Here is a 17,243-nt window from a genome sequence, read left to right on the forward strand (position 1 = left end):
CAACCGAAGTAATACGAACAAACGCGCGGAATAACTCGTAAATCTTTCAGTTGAAAGTATAGTGAAGACGCCGCGAACGTGCAGTGACGAGTAATCGTTTATAGTATTCCGAAGTTACGCGCGCGATACGATCGTATATAAATCTCGCCACCGGGAGTAGTGCGAATCCGCGAGTGACACAAACCGTGAAGGAACGTTGTTTCGTTGCGATGATGAACGAAAGAGCAGTACAGGACGCAAGCTGTGTGGTGGTGGAGACGCAGCAGCAGCTAGGTGAAACGTCCAGCATCTCCCCGGAGAGGCGCGTGAGCGTCGTGGAAGATGCTGCAAACAAAGACGAGTCAGCCTCGCAGCCCGCGGGACTACCCCGCGACCTGGAGGTGAGGAGGAAGCGGCTTGAGATCCGCAGGAAACAGTTTGAGCTCGAGAAGGTTCAGAAGGAGCTCGAACTGGAACTATGTGAACTGGAACTCGAGGAAGAGATTTCAGATCGAGGCAGCCATGTAAGCGATTTTGTGCGGAAAACAGAAGTCTGGATGCAAAAGACGAATGATATTGGAACAAACTTGATGGTTCATCACGATGGCGAATGCATCGGTCATTCACCTTCGACCACAGTGAAACATAACTCGGCAACAACGGGCGCTACGCAGTTAGCCGCTGAAGCAACACCAACGTCATCACGAGAGGAATGCACGATGGCGGACGCAAGCCGGTGTCATCAACCATCGTCCCCAGCAATGTCCAGCTTCCCCCCGGATTACGACCGGACCTTGGCAGAAGACCAAGCCGCTGCCATGGAACGGGAATATGCACAGTGGAGACGCGCGGTGGAAGACTCCATCAAAACGCACCGTACCAAGCACTTTGGCCAGCCAAACCAGGTTGGCGCGATGGCGATGGCGGCACCATACGGCGTCAACTCGACGTTGAAGCCGACACCCGCGAATCAAAATGCCGTAATGGGGAACCTTTTGACGCCAAGTCAAAAGGCCGCGCGGGATAGCACACCCAAGGAGCTCCCTGTGTTCTCAGGGTCTGTGGAGCAGTGGCCGCTGTTCATAGCCGTTTATGAACGATCCACCAAGGCTTGTGGTTTCACTGATGACGAAAATCTCATCCGACTCCAGCAGGCGCTACGTGGACCTGCATTAGAGTCCGTGGATCACGTGCTTCTACTCCCGGACGGTCTAAAGGAAGTTTTAGACATTCTGCGGACAGAGTATGGTCGTCCCGACCTGATAGTGGACAACCTCGTCGATAAGGTGAGAAGGTTACCACCAGTCAGAGCCGAAAGGCTTGATACCTTGGCGAACTTTGGCAAGGCAGTACGCAAGTTGTGCGCCACAATAAAAGCGTCCGGTCTAGAAGATTATAATTGCAATGTTGCGTTGCTTAAGGAGTTAGTTGCAAAATTACCGGCCGAGAGACGCCTGGAATGGGCACGCTATAAGGTGAAGTTACCGAGGAAGACCATAGAAGAATTCGGCAAGTGGTTTACTGAAATTGCGGTGGCCGCGAGTACCGAGGTTAACCCGTTCGAAAAATACACGCAACACACCGAAACGACGCGATCACAACCGGCGCGCCGACCACTTACTAACCACCACCACCTAAACGTTCACCGTACCACTACATGTGCGCTTTGCCACGATACATGTCGCACACTCGTAGATTGCGCAAGGTTTCACGAGCTAACGATCCAGGAACGTCGAGTTTATATTAACGAACATCGTCGGTGCCATATATGTCTCGGAACACACCGAGGTCCGTGTTTCGTCCGATCTCCTTGCGGCATGGACGGATGCCAGGCGAAACACCACCAACTGCTTCACGTTGAATGTGACACTACACAACGCAGCGGCAGCACACAACACGCACTGAACACTCACGTTAGCACTAAACCGAATTCACTCTTTCGTTACATACCTATCACAATATACGGCGGGAAGAAGGATGTCAACACTTACGCCTTCTTAGACGAAGGCTCCTCGGCGACGTTTATTGATCGAAGGTTGATCGACGAACTTGGCATTGAGGGCATTCCACATCCATTGTGCCTGAAATGGACTGGTGACACTACACGCGAGGAGGCCAATTCGTTAATGGTGTCGCTGCGGGTATCAGGTGTCTACAGGGGAGCTCCAACATACGATCTTCAAAAGGTGCACACAGTGAATGAGTTATCACTTCCAGCACAAACGCTACCGCTCGAGGAACTGGCCCAGAAATACTCACACCTAAGGGGCCTGCCGATAGCTTCTTATGTTGGAGTGAAGCCACGAATCCTGATTGGTATGGACAATATCCACCTGGGAAAACCGTCACGGTGCGCTGAAGGGAGCTTTGACGAACCAATCGCCGCAAAGACGAGACTTGGATGGACTGTGTTTGGTCCATGTGCTACACCGACAACCATGAAATACTGCTCACCACGATGACGGAGATTGAGATGATGGTAAACTCCCGGCCGCTGACCTACATACCGCTCGATGAGGACCTGGACTTTCCCATAACCCCAAACCACCTACTGCTAGGCAGCTCAGACGGAAGAAAAACTACGGCGTTCTTCGATGACTCCCCGGCATCGATTAAATCGTCTTGGAGCGCCACACAAGGGAATGCGGACTTGTTCTGGAAGAGGTGGATCGCGGATTATCTTCCTACACTTACCCGCAGATCGAAATGGTTTCATCCGGCACCGCGCATCAAGGTAGACGATGTTGTAGTGATCGTGGACGGAAATTTGCCGAGGAACAGTTGGCCGATGGGGAGAGTTTTAAGCGTAATTTGTGCAAGGGATGGGCAAGTAAGAAGAGCGACAGTGCAGACGGTAAACGGGATTTTAGAGCGTCCGGCGACCAAAATTGCGGTTCTAGATGTAGGCGAAAAGGTTAAGTCAAGTGATGAGGCTAGCAAAGAACAACAAGGGAGACCGCATGGGATTAATGACAGCAGTGGAGAACAGAGCGAGCAGAAACAAACGTCATAGGAGTGTAGCACCCAGGGGCGCTAAACTGATGGGGAGAATGTTGTGACAACAGCGTTTGTTATGGTTTTGGGGAACACCACAAATGTAGAGAGGAAACTGTTGTAGAGTTCCACTGCTCGACAGGAGAAAACTCCATCGCGATTGAATCGCGATGGCGGGAGGGTGAGAGGATAAAAGGGCCGGAGGACGGACTCCCGGCCTCTTTTCGCGCCAGTTACTCGGAGAATAAACTAATTTTGTGATTTTTCGCCGTTAGAAATATCTACTTAATTTTCTTTGAGTACCTTTTCGCAACAATTATTGTTACATCATACGGAAAAGCGAACATAATTTCAGAGCGTTTGAATTGTGGCGTGAAATTTACAGCCCAGCCTAACCGGAAGGGACAAGACGGAAATATCGGTGGTAAATTGGAGAAGGAAGGGATTGTGTTGGCAAGGCAGGAGGTTGTACCTGTAGGATGACGTCGTTCGATTGGGTCACTATCTAAACAAGAGGAAACCGTTTGGCACACACCGTCGCAAAGAAGGTTATTTGAAAGGGAAAGGAAGAATTAATATGAAACAAAAAAGAAAGCAAATTGTAAGACACCGGGTCTTTGGGTGCCGTATCCGAAGATGATCTTCTTTTCTTGTCTACTCTTTTGGGAATTTTGTAGCCATTTTGTCAGTAACAAATGAACTAATTTTGTTTTCTCTCTCCCTTTTTCGATTGTATCGTTTTAGGTTAGTATGGAAGACGACCAAACAAACAAACAAAACATCAACGTTCTTCGCGGTTCGGTAGTTTGTTTGCACAACCGCATCATCTCTGGCCACAAACATCGCGTCCCCCATGGCTGTGTACGGTGGAAGGTGTAAAACAACGTATGCTGACAGCGTGTTAGGGACATTTTTAGTATCATGACGTACCAAACAAAAGCGGCCATCTTCGTCGCCGCTCATTATCGTAAAGACCATAATGATAGCGGTGTAATGATGGCTTACACCAACAGCAGCCGGCTCTCCGGTACGGCTGGAAGAAATCGAAAGTGACTAGCCGAGGGAACGGCGGATCGGCTAGAATGCGCACCACGGGGAAACGAGATCCCGGTCCCTGTGTACCCAAACATACATTTCATTGTTGCCACAGTCGTTTATGTCTGTCACAAATCACAACCCAACCTCGCCCACTACGCACACTGCTGTCACTGTGGAATGAAGTGGATATATTGAGTTCTGGTCGGACTCGCTTCCGGGAGCAGCACATTCGGTGTGTCACTTTTGTGTGAGTATGTGTCGGGGCCGCCGATTGACTTTTTCCATCATGTCAGCCGCTCCAGCAGCCAGCAACACGGGGCAATGCGAACGAAAGATATATACCTTGAGGGATTACGAAATATGGAGGATGGGGGAGTGTGAAAACCCTAGCCGTACGCGCGGAATGTGTGGAAGAGGGGAGAAAATGTGTGATTGTTATTGTTTTCATGTTGTTGTGACTGGCGAGTTTGTTTCATTATTATTTCTAACACAAAACAAAGGCTCCGGAGCGAGGGTGGGACTTTTGAAGCTCTGCACTACGACGAGAGATGGTTCGGCTGTCACGAACGAACCTGGCGGCAGTTTTGTTTGATTTTTGTGTGTGTGTGTCTATGTGTGCCGCGTCTCCCTACGTTTAGTACGTACACACATCACTCTCGGTATGCTCGTTTCGTTGTTTGTTTCGACTGTTTCTGCTTGTGTTTGGCAGTATTGTCATTTTCCTGTGTGCCCAACGCTTTTCCCTCGACAGCTTTCTGTGCAGGGGAAATGAACGAGGCTTCTTCTAGCCCGTGCCGTTTGTGTACTAACTTGCAGCACGCGCAGAAGAGTATAGCTTTGTGGCGCTTGGCAGCAGCAGAAGGAGCGACTGATGAACAAGCGAACAAGGAGCGGTAGCAGCAATATAACAGCAGGCAAGATAAACACCAGCGCTGAAAAACGCTGGCCCCGGCGCTGGCGGAAGGTAATCTTCATTTTGGTCCTTGTCTCCCTGTTTCTCGTGCGTTGCGGAGCTGTGTGGAGCCGTGGCAAAGTGCTCTGGAATTGGCAGTAAATCAATCGTTCAGCTCTCCACTGCCAAAGAGCTGTCAGTTTCTTATCAGGACAGCCGCGCGTAGGAATGTGACAGCGGACAGAGAAGGTGTGACGGTTGTTTGAGTTAGGCATTGGTCTAGCGCGCCTGCCCTTGTCGTTATCCGTGTTGTTAGCCGTAGAAAGACGGAGCAATCCAATTAAAATGTGGTATTTTACTGTGCGCATTGCGAAGGCGGCTGTTTGATAAGTATTGTAATAGATTAATGTGGAGGCTTGGATTTCGTTTCGTTTGGAGGCGGAAGTTGTGTTCAATTGCCATTCCTGAATTTACGCAAGGTTAACTGTCAGTTTGAGGAATATTCAATGATTTGCAAACGCTCAAAGAATATCCAAAAATATAGGTCTCAAACCCTTGACAGGTTAGATGTTCTAATGGTAATGGTACTGATTGGAAAGTGAGAGGAATCTGGACACACTTCGATGCAATATAATTCTAACAAGTACACGACAATGTGTGCTTTCGTAGATAAAAATAAATTGATTTCCCAACAAATGACAAATATAGCAACTATAATTCGTGAACTATAAGCTCGTTCAATTTGTCGCCTGTCATATACTTTTTTAGACAATCTTTCATATTTGCTCCTACTTCCCGGCAGCGCAAATTGTTGCCACAAAGAGAAGAACCCTCTCGGGACGGTTTAGTTTACATTTTTTACGCTCTCAATTTGTTGCCACTTCCCATCGCTTCGGCGAAAGAGGAAGCGCTGCTGTTCAATATTCTTCACCGTTGCATGGTTTCTTTTTATTTATTCTGCACCACGCGTTAGATTTTTCTGCTGGCGCTTACCGCCCATCGGGGGAAAGGGAGCAGCTCCTTACACGGTTCACTTGCCACGGTGCAATTGCACCCGGTTGCAGTAACTGTAAGTCAGTGCTGGCTCGTGGCGTGCTTGCTTCCTTCTTCCACGTATTCGGCCGCGCCTGTATGGGTGTGTGCGTTTTCTCTTGGCGCTACTTTCGGATTGTTTGCATCTCCTCACGTCCATCTTAGTTGAATTAAGGAAATACAGACACCAAAGGGACTGCCAACAGAGCACAGGGGACAACACAGGGTTTGGGGCGCAGGAATCTGCGAATGGAATTGCGAAGCAGCTCTCAATCGCTCGTCCCGGTTTGCTGCGCGTGCAAGAACGGAACAGAATGGAAAGGGGGTGGAAAAAATCCTTTCGCAATTGCCGTGGCGCCCAAGGGGAGCGCTCTATCGTGCGATGCAATCTTGGAAATTGAATTTTCAAACGCAAGATGTGTGAGAGCGGCAAGCTCGTCGAGATAGATAGTGAGCTGCATTTGTTATACAGTTTAAATTCCAATTCTCGTTAAAAGATTCCCTTTCTTCACTCCCCATCCGTTCCGTTCCGTGCTCCGTGTCGATGGGCAAAGTAAAGGCACGGAGCGAGATAATGCAGGAAAGCCACTTTGCGTCATGTTTGTGCTGTGTTAGTTGTTTGTGGTGGCAGTAATAAGATTTCTTTTAATGTTTACTTTTTCCCTCCTAGCAATAAACGCTCTGCTGTTGCTGCTTGCGTTAGCTGCTTTGCAGATGCTAAACACTTGGCGGCGGTTGCATAGGGGAGTGCATATTACGGAAGTTTGCAAACCACACAGCTTTGCTGCAAGGCCGCTTTATCCTGGCGAGAAGTGATGCTTGCTTGCCTGCTTTTATAGCACAATTATGCTTCTTTCACCGGCATGCCGCGTGTGTGTGTGTGTATGTGGCAAGAAAGCACTTGGCCAGTGTCAAGACACACAAACTCCTCCTCGGTATTTAATTTGCAGCTTCACAGTGTCGTAATTATTGGACGCAAAGCTGTATTTTTGTTTCTCGCTCGGTCTGAATAGCCGTAACGACGTACTATCAAGTTAAGCGAGGGTGACGCACTCCGAAAACGATGCGCAAGCTGTTATGAGGGAGGACCCTGCAAACTTCCTCTGTAGTGCGCTGTACGGGTAGCGATCATCTGGATCAACATGGGTAGCACCAGTATGACGAGACACGGTGTGCTCTGCGATAGTAGTACAACTTTCCGTTGCAAATCGTGCCAGCCAAGGGATGGGACGGGTGCAGCCAGTCAGGGAAGTTTGCTGGACGAAAAGTTTAGTTAATGAGCGTTCTACTTAGTCGGTGGAGGAAATGCGCGTATCTCGCTGCTGAGGAAGAATCGCTGAAAAGTGAATCCGTGTCCCGATGCGACTGCTAGCTTATGCAAAAGGCTTTTCTTACTTTGTTGTTGCTGCTATGCTGCTGCAAGCGGTTGTGTTGCGCGAAGTAGCACCGTAACAGAGAACTGCAGATGCAGCTGTAGTGATTTGCTTCTCAAGGACGGAAATGTGACTTTTGCTTATCCAACGCTAGAGGAACGCTCTCCATCTCCCATCTCACCCTCGCCCGTTTTTTTCTGCAGGAAGGAAGCGACAGAGTGAAGCGAAAAGAAGAAATGCATTATTTGTGCACTATGCCCGTTTCCGGGGCGGAATCGAGTTGACGGGATTACTCGGCTGGCGCAAAGTAAAACTTTTCCGGTGAAAAATAACACCGCTACATTGTTGTTGTTGTAGTCGTTGGTTATGGGTGGGATTTTTCTTCGGGCTTGTGCCCGTTCCGTGTCCCGTTCCGGGTGCCTCAAGATAACTTGCATTTAACGACGAGCGCTTAGTGTAAGATGGTGCCTTTATTTAATGCGCTCATTATGAAGACATGTACCACTCACTTACCTACTCACTTTTAAATCGCTGTTTGTCGGAAGCTGTGCAAATGAAGTTGTAATGTGTTGTTTGTTTTTTTGTACACGCGTGTGTAGGAGAAGGCTGTCTGCAGACAGACAACTTTGGATCCCTTTTTTAAAAGAAAGGATCCAAATCTATGTTGCGCTAACGTTGTGGAAATGGCTTTGCCAAAATGATCCAATATTTCAGCATGTATTTTCATGAAATTTTGATCCTTGATCCATCCTTGGAAACATTCCTATTATTAGATAATCTCAAGGATTTGATGGAATAATTCATGATCTTTCAGGGTTGAATAGAATAAACATGATTCAAATACGGGTTGTTATTCTTCTGCCTTTCGGCAGCTTAGAAATGCAATTGAAATATATTGTTGTTTTTAAAACATTTATAAGCCTAACGCCTAGCGTCGCTCGCACTGATGCTACAAAACGACCAACCACTTCCGTCGCATTATAATGAAAGGAAGACCAACCCGTGGGGACAGTCCCACAAATATTCATCCAAACAAACAACCGTAAGCTATGCTTTACTCATCGCCGGCCCGATGTCCGGCGTGTGACCGAGGGCGCAGCACAGGCAGCGATGCGCAGAGGTTGCAACAGCAAATGGGAAGAGGACACACCCTTCCTCCACTACACCATCCAAGAATGTCTTGAAAAGCAGCCCAAACGGGAAAATACGCCCATAAACAAATAATAAAACCGAAAATAATAGCTGCGATAAAAAAAAACGCATAATATATATGAAACAATAAAGGCAGAAGCTGGGTCGTAAAATGTGAATGTTTATGAAAATAGGATTATTATTTATTGATTGAAATCAGGATTATATGTGTACGTGTGCGTGTGTGTGCGCTCGTGCGACAAAACAGTAGAGCTGGTTGGATGGCTGAAGTAAGGAAAGCTCTGGCACCAGACAGACATGGAAACTGAACCAAAAGCGATGTTTGTTTGTTTGTTTGTTTTTTTCGCACTGGAATTGTCATATTCAAGTGGAAAGAGGAGACATTGTAGGAGAGCAGACACTGGGCATTGCTGCTAAGGGTTCGTTCTTCAGAATGGAATTTCTTATTCTTAAAACTTTCTAACGTGGCATTGAACATTGATACTATCAGATATATTGGAACCGTAAATTATAAATGTTTTGAACTCTTCAATCAAAAGAATAAACATTTTACTATTATCATTTCGTTATGTCCTTAGAACAGAGATGGTGATTATTTGAGTGCTTTTATGTTGAAGCTCTGTGGTTTGTAATAGAATTCCTATGCCTTCCATTCGTTTCGTGACATACCGCCATGTCCTATACGCGTTTGGACAAGGGCGAGTCATGTGTGATCAGCAGGTAGGCCGGTAGAAAAAAAAAAAAAACAGCACGCCAAACATACCGTTTCGTCCGTTCCACACACCAGGAACGAAAGAAACAAACGATGAGAGAGATAATTTTGCTTTCGGCAAATGGTTCTTGAGGGATTCGTTGGAATGCTGGTGGCAGGCGCCCATCAAAAGCCGGCTTGGCGTTGGAAGAGCGTACGGATTTTGAAGTCGGCAGCGTGTTTGTGTATGTGTACCTGTAGGGACAATCAAACGGGGTTTGGGGAGTGTGGAGGAGTTGAAATGAGATCGGAATCTGTTGGAGGTTCTCCAAATATCGGTTTAGATTTTTAGCCCTCATCGTTTGGGTTTTTTGCCTTCTCTCTCTTGTACCTTCACATCACAACCACAGTTTGCTCACATTCACACAAACCAAACTCTTCTTGAATCACTCGGAACATGGTACGATACAGTGCTACAGTGTGCGTGCGTGTATGTGCACGTCTTTAAGGGCACATTAGGGCTTTCAATGACGGGCGGCGTATGTTTTCTTATTTAAGTGTGCTCTCGTCGTATCTCTTCACACAAAATCACTTGATCGACTGTGCGGCGGTTGGAGAAGATTGTGTCGTCGTGCTTCCTCTTCATCGCTGAGAGAAGAAGGGGTTGAGCACACGGGCTCCTCCACACTGTGTTTCACTTTTAGCGTCCGATTGCGCTGTGATTAGGAGATTCTTTAGCATTATTTTATGTGTCGACCGTAAAATGTGTTTCCTACTGTCCGGAACTAAAGATAAGCAGCAGAAATAGGACAGCGGGCTATTGAAGGTCGTTAAATTGCTTGACATAATTGTTTGTGGAAACTTGGCTTTCAATTCTTCTTCGATTCTTTCGTTTTATTCCATACATCCATCGCCGTTTCGATATCTTAGAAGACATTTTTCTGAAGCCAAATGTTTCAAAACTCGGGACGCGGCGCTTGTAGGATCAGTACCGTAGTAGAGTTTAAACCGGATTGGAGTTCCGTGCCGGCACATAACGGCGTCGTTATCGTTCCACCTTCTTGCTGGTCGAAAACTCCCCTGACCGTGCGGCAAACGGTTCATCATTATGTCGATGATGAGCAGTCGGCTGGGCCGTCTTTCCCCGCATTCGTTTGCTAATCATGGGAGGGGGCAGCACATTGGGGCTGCGTGGCGTCATGATTAAGAAATCGTGACGATCTTTTTCGGGAAACACACAACTCCGTTCCAGAGATTCTAACAGGGTGGGGAAGACAAGACGCTGGAGCTGCCGTCCGATAATTATGTGGCGGGGCATTGTGAAATATTTCCTGCCATTTGTTTTCGGCGTATAATTTACTGGAAAGTGGTTTGACCGGGTGGGGGAGATCCGTGTAGTGTGGGCGCGATGTGTAAGTGGAGCCGGGAGTAGCGGTGTAGAATGATACTTTGTCTAAAAATGGATTATTGAAGACCATTAACCGTAGCTTAACGATACATCTCCCCCTACATGACTTGAGCCGCTGATTGCTCTAGGGGGGGGGGGGGGGGGGGGAAATGGTTATGCCACCGGCGTTGTTTTGTGTATGTTTCGTTTTCAAACGATCAACATGTTGTGGGATCGTATGATCCACTGAAATTATAGCGTTTTGGGTAAACGATTGTGTTAAGAGTTTAGTTTCTTTGTGTCGAGGTATTTTAGTTCAAAGATATCATTGGAGTTATGAAGTTAGAACACAATTAAAATGGTAAAACTGTGGCTAATTTGTTCTTGTTTCATTTGTTTGTTCGTTTGGTTTAAAACTGATGATATTCCACGTAACGAATATGTAAGCTTATCCGAAACGTTCAAAGCTAACGCCATGAATACTAAATGAAAATGTTGTCTTCGTTGAAACGGACGGAACCTATTGGCGCAGAGGAGTGACTATTTTTAGTTCAAACGGAAGTAGCAGAACGCATAACATTGCGCATAATCGGATCAACGATCGCTTGAGGTGTGCTCTCCTGGAGCTATTGAAGCACGGGAAATGAATCTAAAAGTTATAGGTACTTTAAATTATTATCAACTGTTAAAGATGATATGAAGTGTGTAGTTATTGTATATAAGTATATTAAATGTGGAGATTATGGTTTAATTTCAAGCTTGCTGTTAATCATTTGATATTTGTTTTGACTGTTAACGAGCTACATTCTTGATTACTTCAGGAGTTTTTTTTAGTAATGCCTTTTTCGGTGAATGCTCAAAGCAAATGTTTGAAGAAGACAAAAAGATATCCGTGAGCGTTGAAAATCAAAACGGTAGTCACGGTACTCGTGGAGCGGCAGCAGTGCTGTGATTTGAGCTGTTTGTCGCGTGATTGGAATAGGAGAGAAAACAAACAAAAAAAGTTCACCCAAAACTTTCGCCGTAAAACAATCCGATCGGGAAAAAGTGGGTTCGTTTAGTTTCGTAATTTAATTCCTTTTCGGTGTGGAAGTTGCGCAAAATAAAAACCTACAGGACGGGGGGGCCATTCCGTAACAGTAGTAGTTCGTATGTGTGTGTATGCGTGTAACTGCTGACGTTCTGAAAGTTGTAGCAAAGTTTCGATACTTGCCACGGAAGTAGAGCGTCGGCGTGAAGCTGCTAGATAAATTAATACGTTATGGATGGTCGGTTTTTCGGAATGAATTTTCACTTCCAGGGGCCTAGCGACCGCGTACGGGAACTTTGCGCATCTCGGCACCATTCGTAGCAGTTTTGATATTTGTTATTTGAGAGGGGCGAAACAAAACAAAAAAAAAAAGATCTCTCAATGTGTAGTAACACACACGTTCAAAGCGTGGTGGAACAAGTTAGCACAACTTTCATAAAGCTTAATGTGGTTAAAAATAGTAGCCAAACAAGTTTATCAATTTTGTGTGTCGGTCGTGTTCTTTTAGCATTCAAAATGCTTCTTCGTGCTTAACTGCGTCCGGTCTACGAAGTGACAAACCACCAAAAGTGGACCACTGACGTAATTGAAGTGGTCACCGAAGTGTTGAAAGGCGCATTTGTTCGTAGTAAATCTGTTACCTAAAAAGGTGTGGGCTCAGCTCTGAATATGTGGTGTGTTTTGTTGCTGTTGTCGTCGTTAGTACCTTTCTTTGCACGTAATTTTTCGCACGATACCGTAGAAATTCGTTTCAAGTGGCTCACAATTTGCCCTTCTCCTTCACGTCCGTCCCGTTTACTGCTGGAGCGTTTCCGCTCTAATGAAGCGCTAGGCTCTTGATTCTCATTATGAGTGCAAGCGCGAGGAAAGTGGTTGCTCCTTAGGAAACAGAAATGAATGCAAAGTTTGTGGCTAAACCACACGAGGCGTAGAGAAGTGAGGCCACTTCGAATCCTTGCTGGCGGGGAATTCTTTCTGCCTCTTGAGTGTGCCTGTTTGCCCGTTATCTTTGCTGCACGCTGGGGTTCAAACGGTGTGGTGGTGGTACCTGGGAGAAGGAATGAAAAGTGCATAAAGAGGAATCTTAGGTCGCCTGAACATTGCATTAATTTTGCTTTTAAGTTGCAAATCTCAGACCCGCGGTGTATGTGGCAGGATGTGGGATGACGTAATTGAAGCTTGCGGTAAAAGCACATTTTTCAAAACGGTAGAGGATGGAAACCGTTAACCATGGTGATTTCTTTGAAGTGGTGGATAATTTTTGAACTATTTTGTGCTGCCCGAATAATATCCTCTTTACGATCACAAACAGCTTGACAGTAAAGAGTGTTGACCGTTTTTTAATTGTTTCTTAGTAGCTGAAAAAATACTATTTTTTATATTACTGAAAACTCCCATTATAACCTCTGTACCTAGTCAGCTTTTCTGGGGTTAGACATATTTTTTCCAGGTCAGCGAATATTTCACAGCAAATCGGCCGTTGCTGAAGGGTGAGGAAAATAATGCGAACTCAATTAAATTACCCCCCGGGGTCTTGGCGACCAGCTGCGCTACTAGGAATTCAAAATTTTCTCTTCTACTTGTTGTGCTGCTTGTTTGCCTGTAATAAAATCTATTTCTATTTAATTTCATTTCAGGTAAGACCGGTGGAATGTTGCAACGGTGCAATCATCCAGAGTTTGTCAGAGCATACAACATTCTACTCGAAATGTTCTCTATCATATAATATCCCAGGAACTGGTTGTGTGAGGAAGCGACAAAATTGTTCGACGAATCATTCACTGGGTATGTGTGTCCATTGGCGTTTTATTGCTTTTTCAAACGAAAGGTTTTAGCTGTGTGTGTGTTTTTTGTATACTTTGCATACGGTCGAATGTCGTCCATATCGGTTCCATGCGCTTACAGCACTAGCGAGGTGTACGGGGCGGCGGCAGCATAGGGAAGGGTAGCCGCGTACGGGAAGCCGGCCGTGTATGCCGCTGCGTAGGGAGTGGTGTAGGCAGCCAGGGCAGCAGGGGCGGCCGCATAGGGAGCAAGATAGGGCGACGCTACCGTGGCCACAGCAGGTGCAGCTACGAGCGGGGCAGCTGCAGCCGTGTAAGCCAGCGGCACCAAGGGCTTGGCGGAGGTAGCGGCAATAGCCAGCAGGGCAACAAAGATCTGAAGCGAGAAGAATAGAATGTGAAGGATTAGAATGTAGAACACGTGGGGAGTGTTCCTTTTGCGATTCAGGCTAAGGATCTGATCCCCCGAGGAACGTGATGATGAGAAATGCGTTCCAACACTTACCACTTTGGCGAACATGTTGAGGATGTGTTGGGGAAAGTTGAAGACTAGACTGGATGTGCTGCAGACAGAGACTGTACTTTGGTCCACCACAGTACAGGTGGTTTTATACGATAGCCACACCTACGCTGCCGTGGTGTGTGGACAGCTCTGGATGGTCCAAACCTCAACTCCAAGCTCGATTGGTGATAGTGGTGGACACAAGCCTTGACCTTGGGTAACGGAACGGCCGCAGCGGTTATGTGATGTTGCTCTGCAGTGACTCAGACTGAACAGCGCTGCTCGATTCAACCATTACGCTACAATAATGTCTTTGATTGCTTAATCGAGGTAGGTGTAGCGCATAGTCCTTGTGGCGTTGTTTCGTTGATTGAATTAAATATTTCGCCTGATACGCTTGTGCGTCTACGTTTCAAAGCCGCCAGAAATTCGTTTCGGGGACAAAAAATGTGGTCCAAAATTTGCATACACACAGTGCGGCGTAATGTGTAAAGAACGGTAGGAGGAGTGCGGCATACCGATGCTTCTCATTAATTCGTCCATTTAATTGCACTTGCGATGGAACGGGAGCAGCAGCCAATGCATCTTGGAGGTCGTCCCGTCGATTTAAAATTCCCCGGACGTAGTCAGTGTCGGAGTGTCGGAGTTGATCGTAGCTTCATTTTGAATTCGAGCAGTTTTACGGACTTTGGGTGTCGTCGAATCCCTTCGACCGCGATGTGATGGGGGATTGAAACGTGTGTCTTCGCCGGGCTGCGAAATGGTGGGATGGTTGGTTGGCCACTGTATTTTGATTATAAAAAGCTCAGTATCGGCAGGCAAAAGGCATCAGTCGCAATCGTGTCTTCACTGCAGTCAAGTATCTTCAGCTTATCAAGCCCCAACCACACCAAACAATCCCATCCAAGATGTACTCCAAAGTTGTGGTAAGTTTAGTCCCTCGCTTCTCTTCGGTCTGCTGTACCTGTGCCACAGAATATCGCGATAGTAGTAACAAATCGATTTCCGGTCCTTTCCGCAGATTGCCTTCGCTCTGTGCGTTCTGAGCACCGTTTCGGCCGGCGTCGTTCCCGTGGCGGCTCCGTTGGCGGCGGCTGGTGTCATTGCACCGTACGCCACGTCGTACAATGCGCACACGGTAAACCACAACATTGCTGCCCCGTACGTTGCTGCCACCCCTGTTGCCGCTCCGGTCGCTGTGGCCAAGTATGTCGCCGCGCCTGCCCCAGTGGCGGCCGTTGCACCAGCAGTGGCCAAGTACGTTGCTGCCCCGGCTGCCGCCTACACCGCTTACAGTGCGGCTGCTGCCCCGGCTGCCTACACCGCCTACAGTGCGGCTGGTGCTCCGGTGCTGCCGGCTGCCGCCTACACGGCCTACAGTGCCGCCACCTATCCGTACCTCTTCTAAAGGTGCCTGTGATGTATTTCTGTTGATCTTCGCGATTCAAGAACGCTTGCCCTTCTTCTGCCCTGCAGTAGTACAGTTCTTACCGCAGGGGAGTTCCATCTCCCAGCTGAGCGATAGCTTCCGATCGGTGTAATGCAAAATATACGAATAATTGTGTAACGTAAATCCTTATCTTACTGCAAAGTTTTTTTTTCCCCGTGCTTATTATTACCCAGTTAAGCAGAATGGCATACCGATCCTTTTTGGCTGGAAACCATTACAGGTCCGAATAATGGCACCTTCGGGGAAAAAAGTATTAGTGGAAGCGATTCCAAAATATGTTTGACGGCGCACCAACTGTCATTCGCCGTTCGTTTGCTAGCTGATTGGAGGTTGGTGAATGGGTGGTCGGGAGGTTGTGCGTATAAGCATGTCAGAGTGTAAGTTGACGCGTTTGGCACGTAGGCGGCGGGGCCCGGCACCGGCAATCGATAGCAACCGTCGTCGGTGCCCTATTACTTGGAATGTTTAAAAGTAGTGTCAAGCGAAGATGTCGGTCAAAAAGGCAAAGTATCATTATTCGCCAGTTCGTGGAATGGATCTGTGCTGGCACGCTCTTGGGGCATGATTTGTTATGCGTAAGCAAAGCATGGTCACATCTGCAGTATTGGCGACAACACGCTTCGTCGGTCTGTTCGTCTCCTCGTCTTGTGTCCTTTTTTGTCATTAAACGATCACGTGTTGCAAGTTAATGACATTTTTTCTCAGTAGAATGAAGAATTTGATTAAAAGTGCACGTTTTTCGCGATTTTTTCTCTCATTGGTGATGGTGCGTCACGTGCTGCAAGCGCATGATTGTAATTAAAAGGGTTTCAGGTCGGTTTTTCTTGAAGGTGAGAATGCTTAGCGCTCAGTTGCAGCGCGAAAGGGTATTTGTGATGGTTTTCTGTGAAAATGGAGACCTCCTCACGTTTATTATTATTGCTGGATACATTTTTTCAACCGTTGGATTTTTATTCGCAAATCATCTTCCCAGTATGGTACGGACCGGGGAAGTGATGAGTCGCGTAGGGTTTTTGCTTTGTTTGCCTGCTCGTGGCACTCGACGGTGTAAAGATAATTTATCATAATGAACACCAGCTCGAGCAGAGGGCTACATCATGCTTCCGTGCATTCGAAAAGCCCTCCCGGGTAAGATCGTTCCTTCCTTCCAGTTCTGCACGGTCAGGCTGTGATGAGGCTAGCGGAGAGGGCCATAAAAAATGTACGCTGATGGCAGTCGCCTAAACCTGCAAGATCGTTGCTGCTCATGCAATTGTTTGTATAATTTTAAATATCTTTCTTCCATTCTTGGCTGTGTGTTTGTGTGTGTCTTTTTTTCTCATGGCCCTACCTCAAGTCCACAAGCAGTAGAGGATAGGGACATGACGTTACGTTAGCGGCATCCACCGGTTGGGCAGACGACGAAACCGCGCGCATGATGCCCGGTGATATTATTTGGTGTGCTTTTTTTGTTGGGGTGAATCGCGAGCTTATTGTCGACCCGTGTGTGCAGCAGGGCAGAGAGGCAGAAACTGGGAGAGAGGTGTAGTACATTGCGCGAATGACATTTAGCATTGTGAATGCCAAAAGAAACATGCCGAAACATTCTTCCGGTTCGCAAGACGACAAAGCGGCTGTGTGTTAGGAGCTAAATCCAGGAGGCAGCATAATAGAGGAGGAGTCACCGTGCGCGGCAGTTCTCTAAATGGAGAAAGAAAAGCTCACTCAACCAAACACACACACACACACACACACACACACACACACACACACACACACACACACACACACACACACACACACACACACACACACACACACACACACACACACCACACACACACACACACACACACACACACACACACACACACACACACACACACACACACACACACACACACACACACACACACACACACACACACACACACACACCACACACACACCACACACACAC

The 17,243-nt window shown here is 47.2% G+C and overlaps 4 protein-coding genes across 8 annotated transcripts in view; 3 read left to right on the forward strand and 1 right to left on the reverse strand.

Annotated features, from left to right (window-relative positions):
- Nucleotides 1-17,243, forward strand: part of LOC121589521 (furin-like protease 1, isoforms 1/1-X/2) — a 145,356-nt gene that overhangs the window by 27,760 nt on the left and 100,353 nt on the right. The gene's annotated exons all lie outside the window — the stretch shown is intronic.
- On the forward strand, nt 213-2,441 carry LOC121589738. The gene has a single exon (XM_041908849.1). It carries the CDS (start codon nt 213-215, stop codon nt 2,439-2,441), a length of 2,229 nt encoding a protein of 742 aa, XP_041764783.1.
- On the reverse strand, nt 13,346-13,947 carry LOC121589523 (cuticle protein 19.8-like). Its single transcript, XM_041908506.1, has 2 exons — nt 13,858-13,947; nt 13,346-13,728 (listed from the first exon to the last, which is right to left on the reverse strand). Exons 1-2 carry the CDS (start codon nt 13,870-13,872, stop codon nt 13,468-13,470), a joined length of 276 nt encoding a protein of 91 aa, XP_041764440.1. The 5' UTR covers nt 13,873-13,947; the 3' UTR covers nt 13,346-13,467.
- On the forward strand, nt 14,174-15,532 carry LOC121589522 (cuticle protein 38-like). Its single transcript, XM_041908505.1, has 2 exons — nt 14,174-14,780; nt 14,876-15,532. Exons 1-2 carry the CDS (start codon nt 14,763-14,765, stop codon nt 15,260-15,262), a joined length of 405 nt encoding a protein of 134 aa, XP_041764439.1. The 5' UTR covers nt 14,174-14,762; the 3' UTR covers nt 15,263-15,532.

The sequence above is a fragment of the Anopheles merus genome, chromosome 2R (assembly GCF_017562075.2).
Source record: "Anopheles merus strain MAF chromosome 2R, AmerM5.1, whole genome shotgun sequence".
In the NCBI taxonomy this organism is placed as follows: Eukaryota; Metazoa; Arthropoda; class Insecta; order Diptera; family Culicidae; genus Anopheles; species Anopheles merus.

Excerpts from the sequence above, each read along its gene's own strand:
- LOC121589738 (XM_041908849.1), top strand. The coding sequence starts at position 213 with ATGAACGAAAGAGCAGTACAGGACGCAAGCTGTGTGGTGGTGGAGACG.